Source organism: Rhincodon typus, chromosome 14, assembly GCF_021869965.1.
Source record: "Rhincodon typus isolate 14 chromosome 14, sRhiTyp1.1, whole genome shotgun sequence".
Taxonomy (NCBI): Eukaryota; Metazoa; Chordata; class Chondrichthyes; order Orectolobiformes; family Rhincodontidae; genus Rhincodon; species Rhincodon typus.
In genome coordinates this window covers 694070-713704 of record NC_063345.1, presented here as the reverse complement: position 1 = coordinate 713704, position 19635 = coordinate 694070, and the positions used below count along the sequence as shown (strand labels likewise).

Sequence of the window (19635 nt, the reverse complement as noted above, 5' to 3'; positions counted from 1 at the left end):
CATTGGCTATGAGGAAAGGTTAAAAAGACTAGGATTGTTTTCACTGGAAAGACGGCAGCTGAGAGGAGACCTGATAAAGGTCTACAAAATTATGAGGGGCAAAGATAGGGTGGGTAGTCAGAGGCTTTTTCCCAGGGTTGAAGTTTCAATTCCAAGGGGACACAGGTTCAAGGTGAGATGGCAAAAGTTTAAAGATGTGCAAGGAAAGTTTTTCACACAGAGAGTGGTAGCAGCCTGGAATGCACTGCCAGAGGTGGTGGAGGAAGTAGGCACGTTGGCGACATTTAAGAAGCATCTGGATGGTCACATGGATAGGGAGGGAATAGAGGGATATGGACCGAATAAGGGCAGAAGATTTGATTTTTAGATTAGATCAGCACAGACTTGGAGGGCTGAAGGGCCTGTTCCTGTGCCATACTTCTCTTTTGTTCTTAAACCAGAAAAGATGCATCTTTACACGTGACAAGAGCCAGGCACTCCTCTTTCTGAATTGTGTCTCACTACTTATAACTAATAATGAGGTCTCCTTTTATATTCCCATACTACACGTATAAAAATCACTAGAACACTCCAAATAGCTTCACTTTCTACTGGGTTTTACAGTATGTCCAACAGTTGATATATAGTTACAATCCAGTGGAAAAATGGGTAATTAGTGTGCACACAGCAGGATCACATTAATTAGTCATTTAACTGTTCCTGTTAATGTGTGATATATCTGAGTGTACAAGTAAGGGTGTGTTTTTAAGAGACCCTCTTGTAGTACAGTCATAGTATCTCAACTCCTGGATCAGAGTGTGAAGGTGCCGGTGTTGGCCTGGGGTGGTCAAGGTCAGAAATCACACGACACCAGGTTATGGTCCAACAGCTTTATTTGAACACACAAGCTTTTGGAGCCTTTCTCCTCCTTCACATGTCAGTGAGAGAGGGAGTATCAGACACAGAATTTATAAGTAAAAGATCAAAGGGTCACATCATTGATGAGAATGTACTAAACAAACCTAACATGCTATTAAATTTTTAATCAGTTAGAAGTTTTTAATTGATTAATATTTGCATGTAAATCCCTGAATTCCTTTCAAGTCACTGTCCCGAGAGAACTAAAGGTTTTATCAGTGTAAAGAAGAGGTGACATTTTAGGTCAAACAATGCATGTTAGGTGAAGGGCCTTGTTTAGAATCTGTTTGTTTTGGTTCGGAGTCAGACTGGTTTTATTTCTAAAGTAGGAATTTATAAAAATGCCACATTGACTGACTGTCTATGCTCTTTGAACAAAATAAATGTGTGTGTGTGATGTGTGTGTGTGTGTGGTGTGTGTGTGTGTGAAAGACAGAGAGAGAGAATGCGCGCGAGTGTGAGGTGTGAGAGAGTGTGTGCACGCGAGAGAGAGGGAGACAGAGAGGAGAAAGAGAGTGTATGCGTGTGCGTGAGAGAGAGACTGCGTGAGAGAGACTGCGTGCGCGCGCACATGTGGAGAGAAGAGCATGCGAGAGAGAGAGTGTACGTGGGTGAGTGTACGTGGGTGAGTGAGCATGATCCAGAGACATGCGTATGAGAGAGGACTGACACACAAACATACACACACACGCACACAGGACTTCTCTTATACGCACATCTCAAGCAAGCGCGCGCGCGCACACACACACACAATCTCTCCACCCCCCCAACGTGCACACACTCTTCCCCCGCTCCGCAGTGCGCACAAACTCTTTTCCCCCACACACACATACACACTCTCTCACCTGACCCCAACTCTCTCTCACATACACACCCACCCCCCCACACGAATCTATAGGGTGAATTTGTATTTGCAGATATATTCTATTTTATTCAAAAAGCACACAATTTGTAGTCAGTCAATGTAGCGTTTTATAAATTCCTACTTTAGAAATAAAACCAGTATGACTCCAAAACAAAATACAGACAGATTCTAAACAAGGCCTCACACCTAACATGCATTGTCTGACCTAAAATGTCACCTCTTCTTTACACTGATAAAACCTTTAGTTCTCTCAGGGCAGTGAATTGAAAGGAATTCGGGGATTTACGTATATTTATTAATCAAATCAATTTCAACAGGAATAAATATCAAGATCAAAAACAAAGTTGCTCGAAAAGCTCAGCAGGTCTGGCAGCATCTGTGGAGGAGAAAACAGAGTTAACGTTTCGGGTCCAGTGACCCTTCCTCAGAACAAAAGTTCTTTGTTTTTGTTCCTGATTTACAGCATCCGCAGTTCTTTTGGTTTTTATAAATATCAAGATGGTATCATCCATTTAGATCACCATGGAGTCAAAATCTGCCCTTGTTTATGCTAAATATGAGCTCAATCTCTTCAACATGGTCTTCCTGAATGTTGATATACTAGATATCCATCCTTCAAGGTGCAGTATTGGTATGTTAAGGTATTGATCAAAAAGAGGCACAAAGAATATCATGTAAATGTCAGAAATTTTACAGAAATGGCAAAGCCTCATCATGAATATTCCCTGTAAACACTTTGCTGGTGACATTCCAAACAGGAAATGTTTTTAAGGAATACTTTTCTTACCTTCTCCAACTGGTGTTGGGTCTGGTCCAGTTTTTTCAAAATTAATAACCACTCCACTTTGGACTTTCTGTACTAAGGACTCTAGGCACTGGTTTAACATTCGCTGTGTACGCACACAATAGGAACGACCTTGAATGGAAAAAAAGGCAACTTAGGCATCCTGGTTTGCTTTAAATCCTGAACTTTTTAATGCAGTGCCTCAAACCCTTTACGACTTTGAAAAAAGTGCATTTTAAATTTAATTCTTGCATCCTAAAAGCAAAAAGGAGACACAATGGGAAACTTGTAATGTAATACCCATAATTTGCAAGTGAGTGTTGCGAGCAAATTATCAAAATCATTCTCGCACTGTTTCCTGCTGTGTATATGACATTTAGTAATGAGGGATCATTTACCGTAGATTGCCTCTTCAACATTCTGTGTGTGAAGTTCAACCTCCAGAAATTAATAGGAGTTCTCTCTCTCTCTCCATCTTATGAGAAATCATTCTCTGGGACAGTGTCCCCATAAATTTTCAGGTTTCAAGTCAGATGATCTTCCCCAGCTCTGCTGATTCACAGCCTCACTCGGGAGCAGATCCACTTGTTCTTTGCCTGTAGAAACAACAGGTAGGGATCTTCAAGCCTGGTGATAGCACAGGAAGATGCCAAATGTAATCTGCACTCCCACAAGCTGTTGCATCGACAGGCCAACTGATCTCTGCCTGCACTGACAACAGCTACACAGCACTGGCATAAAGTACCAGTTACACAGCACTCTCACTGGGTACCAGCTACAGAACAAGGCACCAGGCACACAGAACAGGGAGCAGATTAACCCCCTTCACCCTCTGCTTATTCAGGTGGCAAAGTGATGCTGAGTTGTTAGTCCCCACACTGCAGTTCTCTAGCCTGACCAAACAACTTTGGGTCTTGAATCAGTTTGCAGCAATGACCAAAAGCAAGAAACAAATCATGAAGGTCATTTTCATTACTACACCAAGAAAGGGGCAATAATTTTCTCCCTTCTTCCCAAATCACAACAGACAGTAAATAAAGATAACATAAGTTTTATCCACGTGTTGGGGGTGGAGGATGAGACACACACAAAGGCAGAACAGAACAAAAAGAAAAAAAGAGCATAAGGGAGAGAGAGACAGACAGACAGAGAGAGCTGTATAACAGGTATCAGTAATTTTCGTTTAATGTTTTAGTCTTATGTTTTCCTCATTCGACCTACTGAAGTTCAATGACCACGGTATCAAAAAGTTCCAAAGTCAAGGTGTCCTTCTTAGAAAACACAGACTTACCTGCGTGAACATCATATATCCTTAAATGGGACAGACTTCCTCTTTATTTTAACACTTGCCTTTCCTACATAATCAATGAGAGGCAACTTGATCTTGTACTTATTAAAACACAACACACCAAAATAGGATAATACTATTTTTATTCGAACTCATGATTTGACCATTACATGATTCCTGATCAGAAAAAGGATGTATTTTTCAACAGGAGCAAATTTCTGACTGGGGGTTGAGAATACATGCAATAGGAACATAGTAACGTTTGCCCGGTGTATTCCTTAATGTAACGTGTATGCAATGACTTTAAGCATGTTGCTCAGGCAGCAATGTAATGCAGTTCAGTCAGTAACTTTGAGTTTGACACAGTGCTTTAGCAAACGGAGGTAGTACACAGATATTGATTGAGTTGAAAGGATAACAGAGAATCAAAGCCCTAAGTACCTCCACCCAGAGAGAAATTGCAAGGCATGTCATGAGAAAGGCAGTTAGAAAAGATAACCACATTGACAGGTTAAGTGGCTTGCCTTCAGAAATAATCAATAAATGAAAATGCAGAAAAATGAAAGAACTGCGGATGCTGGAAATAAGAAACAAAAGCAGATATTGCTGGAAAATCTCAGCAGGTCTGGCAGCAGCCAGGCAGGCGAAGGCCTAGTGGTATTATCCCTAGACTATAAATCCAGAAAGCCCAGCTAATGTTCCAGGGATCCAGCTTCAAATCCCACCACCATAGATGGTAGAATTTGAATTCAATAGAGAGAGTCCGGAATTAAGAATTTACTGAGGACCATGAAGTCATTGTTGATTATCGGAAAAACCCATGTGGTTCACTGATGTCCTTCAGGGAAGGAAATCTGCCACCCTCACCTGGTCTGGCCTACATGGGACTCAAGACCACAGCAATGTGGTTGACTCTCGTTTGCCCTCTAAAATGGCCGAGCAAGCCATTCAGTTGTACCAATCGCTACAAAGTCTCAAAGAAATGAAACCGGGCGGATTGCCTGGCATCGGACGCAGGCACCAGAAAAGACAACAGCAGAAATAGCCCTGCCCACCCTACAGAGTCCTCCTCACTAACATCTGCAGGTTAGTGTCAAAACTGGGAGAGCTGTTCCGTTCTGAGGAAGGGTCACCGGACCCGAAACATTAACTCTGATTTTTTCTTCACAGATGCTGCCAGACCTGCTGAGCTTTTCCAGCAATTTTTGTTTTTGTTGGAGCTGTTTCATAGAGTAGTCAAGCAAAATCTGACATACTCATACTCACGGAACCATACCTTCCAGACAATGTCCCACTCACCATCCCTGGATACATCCTGTCCCATTGGCAGGACAGACCCAGCAGAGATGGTGGCACAGTCAAGAGGGAGTTACCCTGGGAGTCCTCAACATTGACTCCTGACCCTATAAAGTCTTGTGGTTTCAGGTTAAACATGGGCAAGGAAAATTCCTGTTGATCACCACATATAGTCCTGTCTCAGCTGATGAATTGGTAGTCCTCCATGTTGAACAACACCCAGAGGCAGTACTGAGGGTGGCAAGGGGATAAAATGGGTTGGGGGGGATTTCAACGTCAACCACCAAGAGTGGCTTGGCAGCAGTAGTACTGATCGAGCTGGTCGGGTCCTAAAGGACATAGCTGCTGGACTGCGTCTGCGGCAGGTGGTCAGGGAACCAACAAGAGGGAAAAACGTACTTGACCTCATCCTCACCAATCTGCCAGCTGCAGTTGCATCTGTGCATGACAATATTGGTAAAGCAAAAGAGCTGGGTTCTTATTAAGTGAATTAATAAATTGGCATCGATTTACTTTATGTAAAAGAACGACCTGAGTTCTTCCCAGTGAGGAATGGACTCCTTAACAGGGAAAGGGATCCAGAAGGGAAAAATGGAAACATTTTCTGTGCTGAAATATAGGCTTACTTACATTAAATCCTTGAAAACCTCTAGAAAGTCTTTTCTGCCTAATTCTACAAAAGGATATCAGTCTGTTAAACATGTAGCACATCTCAATTGTTCTTTGACAGCTGACAGTACCAGTGAGTTTATGCACTTTTTACACACTTGCATGGTCTACTTTATATAACTGTTAAGGGCAACTGACCTCTCCCAAAGGTGCATTCTGCCTCTTAAGAGGGCATCAGGCCACCCAAATAAATCTATAAGGTTCAGTCTTGTTCCTATGAGGTCTAAACTGCACATGCCATGTTTCGGACCCCTACCTCAAAAAGATGACACATTTGGATGTAACTGCTGAAATACATAGGGAACTATTTCCAGGAATCAAGGATGTGCAACTTGGAAGAGGCTCCACTTCTACTCCTGTGAAAATGGCAGAGGCTGTGTCTGGGGACACAGACTTTCCAATTTGAGTTTCTGTTGCAATTTTCATGCGCATGGATATAAACACGTCAAAAATTTGTTTAGCTTTCTGTCATTCCCATATTCCCCTTTACATATTCTCCCGGCTCAGCCTGTATTGGGCTCAAATTTATCCTTGTACATTTTTTCTCCGCATGGTCCATTTTTGTGTTTCTGGCTAATTTACCTTTTTTTATCCCTCTTCTTCCATCCCTTGGCCCAAACCTCAAGCTACTATTTTCAAATTAGCAACTTTAAAAAACCTCTTCTATTCATCAAATATTCTTTAACTTTTCATTAATGCTAACCCCCAGTGGCTCTGACCTCAATAATCATGAAGTACTTCGAGAGGCTGGTCATGGCCCACATCAACTCTAGCCTCCCAGCCTGCCTCAATCCCCTGCAATTTGCCTACCAACGTAACAGGTCCACAGCGGACACTATACCCCTAGCCCTGCACTTATCCCTGGAATATGCAGGCAGCAAGGACACCTGCATTAGACTCCTGCTCATCAACCACAGCTCCGCCTTCAACACCATTATCCCCTCCAGACTGATCTCAAAACTCTGAGACCTAGGTCTCAGCTCCGCCTTCTGCAACTGGATGCTCAGCTTCCTAACCCATAGACCACAGTCAGTGAAGACAGACAACTACACCTGCTCCACGGTAACCCTTAACAATACAGACCCCACCTAGGATGCATTCTCAGGCTCCGGGTGTACTCCTGTACACCCATGACTGTGTTGCCAAACTTTGTCCAAACTTCATCTACAAGTTTGCTGACGACACCACTGTGGTAAAGCGGATATCAAACAACGATAAGTCAGAACACAGAAATGAGATAGAAGGCTTGGTGGCATGGTGCAATGAAAACAACCTCTCTCTCAGTGTCAGCAAAACTAAAGAACTGATCATTGACTTCAGAAAGAAAGGAGCAGAATATGCCCCCTCTACATCAACAGAGCAGATATTGAGAGAATTCAGAGTGTCAAATTCCTAGGAGTGACAATAACCAACCACCTGTCCTGGACGTCCCACATAGATGCAACAATCAAGAAGGCACAACAATGCCTCTCCTTCCTCAGGCGGCTCAGGAAATTCAGCCTGTCCACAAGGACCCTCATCAACCTTTATAGATGCACTGTAGGATGTACACTCTCCGAGTGCATAACTACCTAGTATGGCAACTGCTCTCCCCACGATTGTAACAAACTTCAGAAGGTTGCGTTCACAGTCCAGACCATCAAGGAGGCCATCCTTCGATCCATAGACACCATTAACACTTCTCGTTGCTGCGGATAAGCTGCCAAAATCATCAAAGAGCCCACCCATCCAGGTAATGCGCTCCTACAACCTCTTCGGTCAGGCAGAAGATACAGAAGCTTGAACACACACACCAACAGATTCAAGAACAGCTTTTTCCCTGCCATTATTAGACTGATGAACGGCCTCTCTAATGTTGATCTTGCTTGGCACACCTCCTGTGCAGCGTAACCTGTATGCCTCACTCTGTCCAAGCACCCTATGATCTGTATGTCCTCGCTTACTATAATCTGCCTATACTGCTCACAAAGTTTTTTTTTACTCTACTTAGGTACACGTGACAATAAATCAATCAGGATTGGACCACCTTTCCTGCTAGGTTTTTATGTTCAAAATCACGCTTTTTTAAATAGCTAGCCAATGACCATCTACTTTTAATATACTTATCCAATCTACCTTAACTAATTTACCTCTTATACCTTTGTTTAGGTCAGGTTCCTGATTTCAGACTGACCTACATCACTTTGAAAGTTAACAATCACATAGATTTATGGTCACTCTTCCCTCAAGGCTCGTTTTCAGAAGATTATTAACTAATCATTTTTAATTGCACAGGGAGAGATAGTGGTGTAGTGGCAATGTCACGGAACCAATGATTCAGAGCCCATGGCTAAGTCAAGTTCATACTGCTGGTAGAATTTAAAAATAATAAATAACTCTGGAATTGAATGGTGGTCACAGTAAAGGAGGACCTGGAGTAAAGAGCTCAGTTTTGTTCTCCTTATGTCAGGAAAGAGAATATCAACACAGAAGGAGTGCTACGCAGGACTGATCTATGAAGAGAGATTGGGCAAACTGGGCCTTTACTTCTTATTCTTTAAAACCTGAGAGAATAAAGTAATTTAAAAAATACAAAATGCTTAGAGGAGCAGACAGGGTAGATGCAGGTAAGATGTTTCACCTGGTTGGGGAGTCTAAAACCAGGGAGCATAATTTAAAAATAATAGGGCATGCCATTTAGAACTGAGATGAGGAAAGGATTTTTTTTTTAAACTTAGAGATTGGTGAGCCTATGAAATTCTCTACCCAAGAGGGCTATGAAAGCTTAGTCTTCAAGTATGTTTAAAGCAGGAGTTGATAAATTTTTGTTTATCAATGGTGCAAGAGATGATAGGAATGGCATGGGTAAAAGGCATTCAAGTGTTTGATAAGGCATAATCATGTTAAATAGTGCAGCATGCTTGCCGGGCTAAATAGTCCACTACAGTTGCTATGTTTCTATGACCATGAATCTAACATTAATTATTGCAACAACCCACCTGGTTCACTAATTTTTCTTCCCCATTTGGCCTGCAGCTGATTCCAGACCCACAAAAATAACTTGTTTCTTAACTGCCCTCTGAAATGGTGAAGCAACCCACTCATTTCAAATCAAATTAGGATCAGGCAACAAATGCTGGCCTCGTCAGTGACATCCATATTCCATAAAAGAAAATCCTACTGTAGAAAACATCATCTTTTATGCATTCTAGAAAGCTGGTGTCCACAACATTACTGCTAATTAGATTGGCATCTCCCTTGTTACACGTGCCTCTAATTTCCTGACTTATACAATGCCTTACATCACTGCTACTCTTTAATAGCCCACAAACAACTCCCATCAACGTGGAGGAACACAGCAGGCCAGGCAGCATCAGAGGAGCAGGAAAATTGACGTTTCAGTTTGGGACCCTTTTTCTGAAGAAGAGTCCTGACCTGAAACGTCAACTTTACCGCTCCCCTGATGCTGCCTGGCCTGCTGGGGTTCCTCCAGCTCCAGACTGTGTTATCTCAGACTCTAGCATCTGCAGTTCTTATTATCTCTTATCAATGTCTCTTACCTTTTACTGTTTCCATGCTCTGTTTACTCTGGTGAAAACAGTTTCAGCACTTTTTTAGTTTTATTGCTTAATCTTTCTCTTCACCCTCTGACAGACTGTAAATCTCCTCCTGTTCACCCACACTGCCCCTTCTAATGAAACTTCATTGGCTGATACTTTTCTAATGTATCTAACACCATGTTTCACTTTGGTGTTACAAAATCCTTTCCCCTGAGAGACACATATAACCTTCTTGGAAATCTGTCATTTGTCAGCTTCCAGCTAGATTTAGTCAAGCTCCTGACCTAGACTGGGAGACTCATCCATTCTCAAAACAAGGGAGTTAAGTGTGTGAATTTACTTTGGTGACAGAAGGGTGAAACTATCAACTGAGGCAGAATATAGTTGCACCACAGATGGGCTAAGTAATGATAATCACTACCTGTGACGGTACCTTCATGTCTGAACACCATTTAAGATACTTGGCCTGCATCCCTTAACTCAGTGCCCAGCCCCTTCATCGCTAGCTTGCTCTGGGCTATAAGTGTACATCAGTTGAATGCACTGCAATAACTCACCAAAGTTACTTTGACAGCATTAGCCACACCCACCATACCAACTTAACACCAAGATGATCGACAACACAAATGACATGGGATCTCCATTGCAATTTGGATGTAAATTATTGGTCCTTCATTGAGCCAATAGGATCAACACAAATACTTTAGTGATGAAGAGAACCTCACTTCTCACCTTCTGGGGTAAATTGGTATAAACAGCAAATCCATACCAGTGCTGCTCACATCCCAATAACAAACTTGTTTTTAAGGTTATGACTTTACAAATTCTACCAAGATTGACACTTTGATGTGTAAGTGGGCATCAATAAAATGCAATTTTCGGTCAGTTATCCAGTGGCAGTGCATTCACTACAACAATAATTTATAAATATTACCACGACTTAGTAATCATCTGTTTCAGCATCTTAATGTCCAATATTCACAACATCACAAACCCAGCTGCACCCCCGGCCACCTAGGCAGAAGTACTACAATCAGCTCAGAAATCTAAATCAACTTCTTTCCCTTGGTCAATCCGATTGTTCACTCACCTCCTGTTACTTCGCACATTTGGGTTACTGCAGACTCATCTGAGGGTACACTGCCAAGTTGCTCTGCTTCGAGAGATGAAGCACCAGGGAGACGAAGGACCAGCGCAAACAACCTCTGATCCCAACGGAATGGCTCTTTTGTTAATTCACTGCCAGGTAGGGGGGAATTTAATGGCAGGTGAAGCTGCAATAGGAAGATAAAATTCAAAGAACAGATATGATTTAACATTTTAGTAACGTGTTCAAAAATCAATAACGCAGAATTTAGTGCCCTTCCCATGGGCAAGTTTTGTTTGATGGTGAGAGGGGCAATTAGATAGGAAGATTGAGATCGGGGATGCACTCACCTCTAACCTAGAGATAAAGTAGTGGGCTACCTATATGGGTAGCATACCAAACAAACCATTACAGGGGTGGGGAGGCCCCCTCTCAAACCCACTCAGCATCTGATCGACGAATCCAGCATCTGCAAGGAGTGCCTGCTGGGAGCCACGCCCTGACCCCTCTCATCTTCCTTCCCCAAATATTGCTCCTGTTATCACTCACCTGTGACCTGGGATCCAGTGATGATTCTGAGCATTTAAGCACAGCAGCAGTAACCACTGCCAAGTCCACTCAAACTGCTGGCCTCTAGTTAGCAAGCAGCTCATTCACCCTTGGGGTCCATGAGCAGGGGATGTCTGCTGCTGCTCAATCAAGTGCCTGACTGACACTTAACTGAACAGAAGCGACACGGTGGTCTCATTGGCTCTTCAGCTGGTAGGTGAGACCCCCACTCCTCCAAAAAATGCCACTATGTGTTTCAGTACAATCTAATCTGGGAGAGCTCCCTGACTACATTTCTACTAGCACAGATCAGATTGCTGTTTTAGGACAGAATCTCAATACACCAAGTAGCATAATAAATACAAAAAAAAGGAGAAAAATTAACCTCTTCAAATCGGACAAAATCAGACAATTCTGAAAATACTCAGCAGTAGTCAGAATCTGCAAATATGACCATTCATTTTCTCACACACAAACAAAACACACATTTTTAAAAACAGGTCCTGTATTTTTTTATAAACATTCCAACATATATTTGTAAAACACCTACAACATAGGAAAAATATTTTACACTTGCGTTTGTGAAGTATGTTAAAGGAGAGGATAAGGCAAAGAAAATATTAGCTGGGGGTAACAAGGGATGCGACAACACTGAATTCAACATTGGCAGCCTGTTTCATTGGACAATAATCACAAGACTGTGTACTAAGGTCTTCCAAAACCTCAGCACATCGCAGTGATTCAAACACAATTCAGGGTATCCAAAATACTTCGGACATGATTAAGTACAGACGGGCAAAAGTTTGTCATCTGGCCCATTGCATCAGCTCTGTCACTCTGTATAACTTTATCGAGATTACAGAGAATGGCTGCAAGAGGGACAGGATTGGCAGCAGAAATGTCCCAGGATTTAGATGTTTCAGGTGTGATAGAAAGGGAGGTAAAAGGGGTGGGGGAGTTACTCCTTTACTAGCATGCATCTCACAGCTGTACTGAGGGAGGATACATCAGAGGACTCATGTAGTGAGGCAATATGGGTAGAACTCAGGAACAGGAAAGGTGAAATCACAATGCTGGGGGTATACTACAGGCCTCCCAAAAGCCAGAGGAAGACAGAGGAGAGAATATGTAGACAGATTTTGAAAAGCTGCGAAAATAGCAGGGTTGTTGCAACAGGTGATTTTAACTTCCCCTACATTGACTGGGACACACTTCGTGCTAGGGGCTTGGATGGGGCAATCCAATCAGGGAAAAGGTTATACTGGACCTGGTTTTGGGAAATGAGTCCTGCCAGGTGAGTCAAGTTTCAATGAGGGGGCATTTTGGGATTAGTGACCATAATACCGTGAGTTTTAAGATACTCAGGGATAGAGACAACAGCAGTCCTCGGGTGAAGGTGTTAAATTGGGGGAAGGTGAACTACAACAATTTTAGACGGCAACTGGAGAAGTTTGATTGCAGGTGGCTGAGGGTAAATCCACATCAGACATGTGGGAGTATTTCAAACAGTACATTCCTGAGAGAATGAAGGATAGGTATGGCAACTTACATGAACCTTGGATGACCAGGAGTGTTATCACATTGGTCAAATAGAGAAAGGAAGCATACGTATGGAGGATGTGTAGGAGGATGGGACCCCCTTGAAGTATATAAGGAAAGTAGGAAAGAACTTAAACAAAGAATTAGAAGAGCTAAAAGGGGTCATGAAAAATCATTAACAAACAGGATTAAGGAGAATCAAGGCTTTTCATACATATATAAAAGGCAAGAGGGTAGCCAGGGAAAGTGTTGGCCCACTCAAGGACAAAGGAGGGAATCTATGTGTGGAGCCAGAAGAGGTTGGTGAGGTCCTAAATGAATACTCTGTATCGGTATTCCCCACAGAGAAGGAATTGGTGGAGGATTATCTCAGGGAAGGGAATGTCAAATTTCTAAGCCAAGTTGCTATTGAAAAAGAAGGTGTTGTGTGTCTTAACATAGAAGATAGGAGCAGGAAGTGGCCATTCGGCCCTTTGAGCCTGCTCTGCCATTCATCACGATCATGGCTGATCGTCCAACTCAATAGCCTAATCCTGCTTTCTCCCCATAACCTTTGATCACATTCACCCCAAGTGCTATACCTACAAACCTCCTGAAAACATTCAATGTTTTGGCAACAACTGCTTCCTGTGGTGATAAATTTCAAAGGCTCACCACTTGTTGGGTGAAGAAATGTTTCCTCATCTCTGTCCTAAATGGTCCACCCCGAATCCTCAGACTGTGACCCCTGGTTCAGGACACATCCACCACTGGAAGCATTCTCCCCGCATCTACCCTGTCTAGTCCTGTTAGAATTTTATAAGTCTCTATGAGATCCCCCCCTCATTCGTTTGAATTCTAGCGAAAACAATCCAAACCTAGTCAGTCAATCTCTCCTCATACATCAGTCCCACTATCCCCAGAGTTAGCCTGGTAAACCTTCACTGCACTCCCTTGACAGCAAGAGCATCCTTCCTCAGAAAATGAGACCAAAACAGCACACAATACTCCAGGTGTGGCCTCACCAAGGTCCTGTACAACTGCAACAACACATCCCTGCCTCCTGTACTTGAAACCTCTGCAATGAAGGCCAACATACCATTTGCTTTCTTTACCGCCTGCGGCACCTGCATGCTTACCTTCAGCGACTGGTACACAAGGACACCCAGGTCCCACTGCACACTCCCCTCTCCCAATTTACAGTCATTCAGGTAGTAACCTCACATTTATCCAAATTATGTTGTATCTGCCATTGGTTTGCCCACTCACCCAACCTGTCCAAATCATGCTGAAGGATCTCTGCATTCTTGTCACAGTTCACCCTCCCACCCAACGTGGTATCTTCTGCATACTTGGAGATGTTACACTTTGTTCCCTCATCCAAATCATTAATATATATTGTGAATAACTGGGGTCTCAGCATCAATCTCTGTGGCACCCCACTAATTACTGCCTGCCGATTTGAAAAGGACCTATTAATTCCTACTCTTTGTTACCTCCTTGCCAACCAGTTTTCCATCCATCTCAATACACTTTGCCCAATTCCATGTGTTTGAATCTTGCACAATAATCTCTTATGCCGAACTTCGTCAAATGCTTTCTGAAAATACAAATATACCACATTGACAGGTTCCCACTCTACTGGTTACATTTTCATAGAATTCCAACAGTTTTGTCAAGCATGATTTCCCCTTCATAAATCCATGCTGACTCTGATCCTGCCACTGCTTTCTAAATGCTCCTCTATAAAGTCCTTGATAATGGATTCAAGAATTTTCCCCACTACTGACGTTAGGCTTACTGGTCTATAATTCCCTGTTTTCTCTCTACCTCCCTTTTTGAATATTGGATTGACATTAGTTACTCTCCAAACTGCAAGGACCGTTCCAGAGTCTACAGAATCTGGAAGATGATCACCAATGCATCCACTATTTCTACAGCCACTTCATTGAGTACTCTGTGATGTAGATCATCGAGCCCTGGGGATTTATCTACCATCAATCCCATTAAATTTCCCAGCACTATTTCTCTACTGATATTGATCTCCCTCAATTCTTTCCTCTCACTAAACCTAGCATTCTCCAACATTTCTGGTATATGATTTGTGTCTTCCTTTGTGAAGACATAACCAAAAGTATGTATTCATAGTGGTGGACAAGTCCCTGGGTGCTGAGGGATCCATCCCAGAATATTGACGGAGGCAAGAGAACAAATTGCTGCAGCATTGATACATCTTTGTGTCCTCTTTGGCCACAGGTAAGGCCCCAATGGACTAGAGGATAGCCAATGTTGTCCCATTGTTTAAGAAGGGATAATCCAGGAAATTACAAGCCTCTGAGCCTCATGTCAGTGGTAGGGAAATTATTGGAAAAGATTCTCGGGGACAAGAGCTATACACATGTAGAAGCAAATGGACTTATTAGCGATAGACAGCATGATTCTGTGCGGGGCAGGTAGTGCCTTATTAACTTGATTGAGCTCTTTGAGGAGGGATGAAGATGATTGTTGAGGGAAAAACAATTGATGTCTACATGGACTTCAGTAAAGACTCTGACATGGCCCCTCGTGACAGACCAGTACAAAGGGTGAGCTGCAAGATAGATACAGAACTGGCTTAGTCATAGGAGACAGAGGGTAGCGGTGGAAGGATGCTTTTCAGAATGCAAGGTTGTGGCTAGCGGTGTTCCACAGGGATCAGTGTCTGGACCTCTGCTGTTCATGATCTACACAAATGATTTGGAGGAAAATGTGGCTGGTCTAATTAGTAAGTTTATGGGTGGAGTTGTGGATAGTGAGGAGGATTATCAGCGGATACAGCAGGATATAGATTAGTTGCAGACATGGGCAGAAGAATGGCAGATGGAGTTTAATCTGGATAAACGTGAAATGATGCATTTTGGAAGGGCAAGTACAGGTGGAATGGCAAAACCCTTAGGAGTATTGATATGCAGAGGGATCTGGGCGTGCAGGTCCACAGATCACTGAAGATGGCAGCGCAGGTAGATAAGACAGTAAAAAAGGCCTATGGCATGCTTGCCTTCATTGGAAGGGGCATTGAGTAAAACGATAAGCAAATTATGCTGCAGCTTTATAGAACTTTAGTTAGGCCACAGTTCTAATTACCACACCACCAGAAGGATATGGATGCTGTGGATAGGACACACAAAAGACTTACCATGTTGATGCCAGGTAAAATCCCCCGTACCAATGAAGAAAGGTTGGATAGACTGGGTTTGTTTTCATTGGAACGCACGAGGTTAAAGGGCAACCTGTTAGAAGTTTATAAGGTTGTGATTGGCATAGATAGAGTGGAAAGTATGAGGCTTTTTTCCCCAGGGTGAAGTGGGGGTGGGGAACAGTACAGTTTGACAGTTTGAAAGGGATGTCCTAGGCAAGTTTTCCTCACAAACGGTGAGGAGTGCCTGTAATGTGCTGCCAGAGGTGGTGGTGGGAGCAGACACAATAGCAGCGTTCATGGAGCACCTGGATGAATACATGATTAGGAAGGGAATACAGATCCTATTAGTGAAGACAGTTTTAGTATAGAAGGGTAAAATGTGTTGGCACAGGCTTCAAGGGCCGAAGGGTCTGTCCCTGTGCTGTATTGTTCTTTGTCCTTCTTGTTCTTTATTCAATGTGTTCATGTTTCATCTGATCATTCTCATCTCTACTTTTACAGCTTTCCCCATTTCCCTTACTGATTAAAATCTGTCTCTCTCTCATCCTTCAATATATTTAATAACATAGACTCAACTATCCTCTTCAGTGAGGAATTCCTCAGATACACTACCCTCAGGGAAGAAATTCCCTTACATCTCTGTCTGAAATGGGTGACACCTTACTTTGAGATTATGCCTTCTGGTCCTAGACTCTCCCACAAGGGAAATAACCTTTGACATGACTCTCCTCTTTTAAAATGCTCTTCAAAAGCTACATTGTGCAACAAGCTTTTAGTCACTTGACTTAATATCTCTTCATGTAGCTCAAAGTCATAGTTGGAAAGGCTGTATCATTTTATTTTCAATACACTTGTGGAGGGAACTGTTGCACTTTTAAAAACAAGTCACACACTCACTGAATGATCTTTAGACTGTTGCTTTGATTAGGCAGTGGGAAAAGCTGTTCGTAAACAAAGTTGATAGATGAGGGAAGGGATGTAGATGTCATATACATGGACTTCAGTAAGGCGTTTGATGAGGTTCCCCACAATAGGCTGATGGAGAAAGTGAAGTCGCATGGGGTCCAGGGTGTACTAGCTAGATGGATAAAGAACTGGCTGGGCAACAGGAGACAGAGAGTTGTAGTGGAAAGGAGTTTCTCAAAATGGAGAACTGTGGCCAGTGGTGTTCCACAGGGATCCGTGTTGGGACCACTGTTGTTTGTGATATACATATGGTCTGATTAGCAAGTTTGCAGATGACACTAAGATTGGTGGAGTAGCAGATAGTGAAGGGGACTGTCGGAGAATGCAGCACAATATAGATAGATTGGAGAGTTCGGCGGAGAAATGGCAGATGGAGTTCAAGCCAGGCAAATGCGAGGTGATGCATTTTGGAAGTTCCAATTCAAAAGCGAACTATATGGTAAATGGAAAACCCTGGGGAAAATTGATGCACAGAGAGATCTGGGTGTTCAGGTCCATTGTACCCTGAAGGTGGCAACGCAGGTCAATAGAGTGATCAAGAAGGCATATGGCATGCTTTCATTCATCAGATGGGGTATTGAGTACAAGAGTTGGCAGGTCATGTATAGGGCTTTGGTTCGACCACATTTCTGGTACAGTTCTGGTCGCTACATTACCAAAAGGATGTGGAAGCTTTGGAGAGGGTACAGAGGAGGTTCACCAGGATGTTGCCTGGTATGGAGGGCAATAGCTATGAAGAGAGGTTGAGTAGATCCTTGGAAAACAGGCAACAGGTTTAGATAAAGGATCTGGATCGGCGCAGGCTTGGAGGGCCGAAGGGCCTGCTCCTGTGCTGTAATTTTCTTTATTCTTAAACAGAATGGCACTGGATGTGTGTCAGTGCATAGAATATGATTTGATCAGCAACAAGTAGCTGATTGGTTTGTGTAATTGTGATCAGTTGTGAATGCCAAAAGTCATCAGCTTGACTGATTCCTGGGCAGCTGAACAACGTGTGCGTGTGAAAGGTACAGGAGACAAATCTTCACACTCCTGGAAGAGAAGGCTGAGTGTCTCTCTCTCTCTCTTTGTTATGGAGGAAAAAAAACCTGAAACCTGAAGTCAGTTATTTTCTCCTACCTGTTGCTCTAAGTTGTTGCCTTTAATCAGTAACTAACAGACTTTGTAGTTAATGTACCAATCGCCCTGTGCCTCTTGTGAAGAAGTAAAAAAAATTGGAGAAAGGAGACTGAAGAATGTAATCCTGGCAAGCAAAAGGGATCATCTCAAAAAATCCTACAGACTAGTGCTATTGAACTGTGTTTTCCAGTTTATTTTCCGTGCACCCAAAAATCTATTTTTTTGGTCTGCCTGCATCTGCCTGTACATGGAGGCAGCTTTAAAATTGGGTTTAAAGTTTTAACCAGTAGAGCCGTATGTTGATAGGTCATAGCTGTTGACTTGTGATTCAAATTTACTTATTTATAATAAACAGCAGGCCTTGTTAAATACAGGGACCTGGTCAGTGTTTTCTGTAAACTTGATTCCATTGGACAGGTAAACTGGGGACTTTGCATGCTTGGATAAAATCATTAATGTCTGTGGCAACCCTGGGAGTTCTGATGGCTGGCTTATTTCTTTATCACTTCATGCTGTTTTTAGATGGCTGCTACAATTTCAATTATGACTCATTTGAACACAATCTCTGTTTCATCACCTCTGTTTGGCTTTTTCATCATGTTTTTTTTTGTTAAATCTCTCCCACCCTCTAATCTAACATAAATATTGTCTTTGGTTCTTCTTACCCCATCACACTTCTAGTGGCCTGACAGCTGTTCCATGAGGGTGCAAGAAGGATAGAAATGTAAGGTCCCTGAGCCAAAATTTTTGTTTTATTTAGTTGTCAAAAGTGAGAGATTTATAACATTTATTCAGGATTTTTGGTTTTTGAACTAGTGACATGCTGATTGTCTGAATGTAGGAAGAGGTTTATTTATGAAGTATTAAGTATTTCTATAGCCATAGTCAATTTTTTTTCCAAAACAATATGAAAGATGGCTCTTGGGAATTTGTTTACATTGGAAGAGTTTTACAGCACAAAGTAAACTGTGTAGTACATGAAGTTTCAGTTAGAAGGTTGAGGAATACATTTGTATTTCTGGATTAGGGGAAATACCCATAGCTTGATGAAAGCATTTTTTTAGTTCTGGTTTGCAGAGATCAGGAGTTAAACATGTAAACCAGCTGCCCCTAAAGGGATAGTAGGAGCTGAGATGCTGGAGAATGTGAGACAACAAGGTGTAGAGCTGGATGAACACAGCAGGCCAAGCAGCATCAGAGGAGCAGGAAGGCTGACGTTTCAGGCCTAGACCCTTCTTCAGAAATGGGAGAGGGGAAGGGGTTTCTGAAATAAATAGGGAGAGAGGGGGAGGCGGATAGAAGATGGATAGAGGAGAAGATAGGTGGAGAGGAAACAGACAGGTCGAAGAGGCGGGGATGGAGCCGGTAAAGGTGAGTGTAGGTGGGGAGGTAGGGAGGAGATAGGTCAGTCCAGGGAGGACGGACAGGTCAAAGGGGCGGGATGAGGTTAGTAGGTAGGAGATGGAGGTGCGGCTTGAGGTGGGAGGAGGGGATAGGTGGGAGGAAGGACAGAATAGGGAGGCGGGGACGAGCTGGGCTGGTTTTGGGATGCGGTAGGGGGAAGGGAGATTTTGAAGCTTGTGAAATCCACATTGATACCATTGGGCTGCAGGGTTCCCAAGCGGAATATGAGTTGCTGTTCCTGCAACCTTCGGGTGGCGTCGCTGTGGCACTGCAGGAGGCCCAGGATGGACATGTCGTCTGAGGAATGGTTCGCAACTGGGAGGTGCAGTTGTTTATTGCGAACCGAGTGTACGTGTTCTGCAAAGCGGTCCCCAAGTCTCCGCTTGGTTTCCCCGATGTAGAGGAGGCCACAACGGGTACAGCGGATGCAGTATGCCACATTGGCAGATGTGCAGGTGAACATCTGCTTGATATGG

The 19635-nt window shown here is 43.0% G+C and overlaps 1 protein-coding gene across 4 annotated transcripts in view; it reads right to left on the bottom strand.

The window, feature by feature from the left end:
• The window catches only part of LOC109923511 (integrator complex subunit 6-like), a 94291-nt gene that overhangs the window by 56739 nt on the left and 17917 nt on the right, over nt 1–19635 (bottom strand). For 3 of the 4 annotated variants that reach the window (XM_048605171.1, XM_048605172.1, XM_048605173.1), the window contains exons 2-3: nt 10429–10612; nt 2550–2678 (exon numbers count right to left, since the gene is read on the bottom strand). In XM_048605171.1, the coding sequence (XP_048461128.1) occupies nt 2550–2678; nt 10429–10612 (313 nt within the window). Of the gene's footprint in view, nt 1–2549; nt 2679–2944; nt 3139–10428; nt 10613–19635 lie in introns of those variants that run through there. The other variant, XM_048605174.1, reaches the window with a different exon arrangement.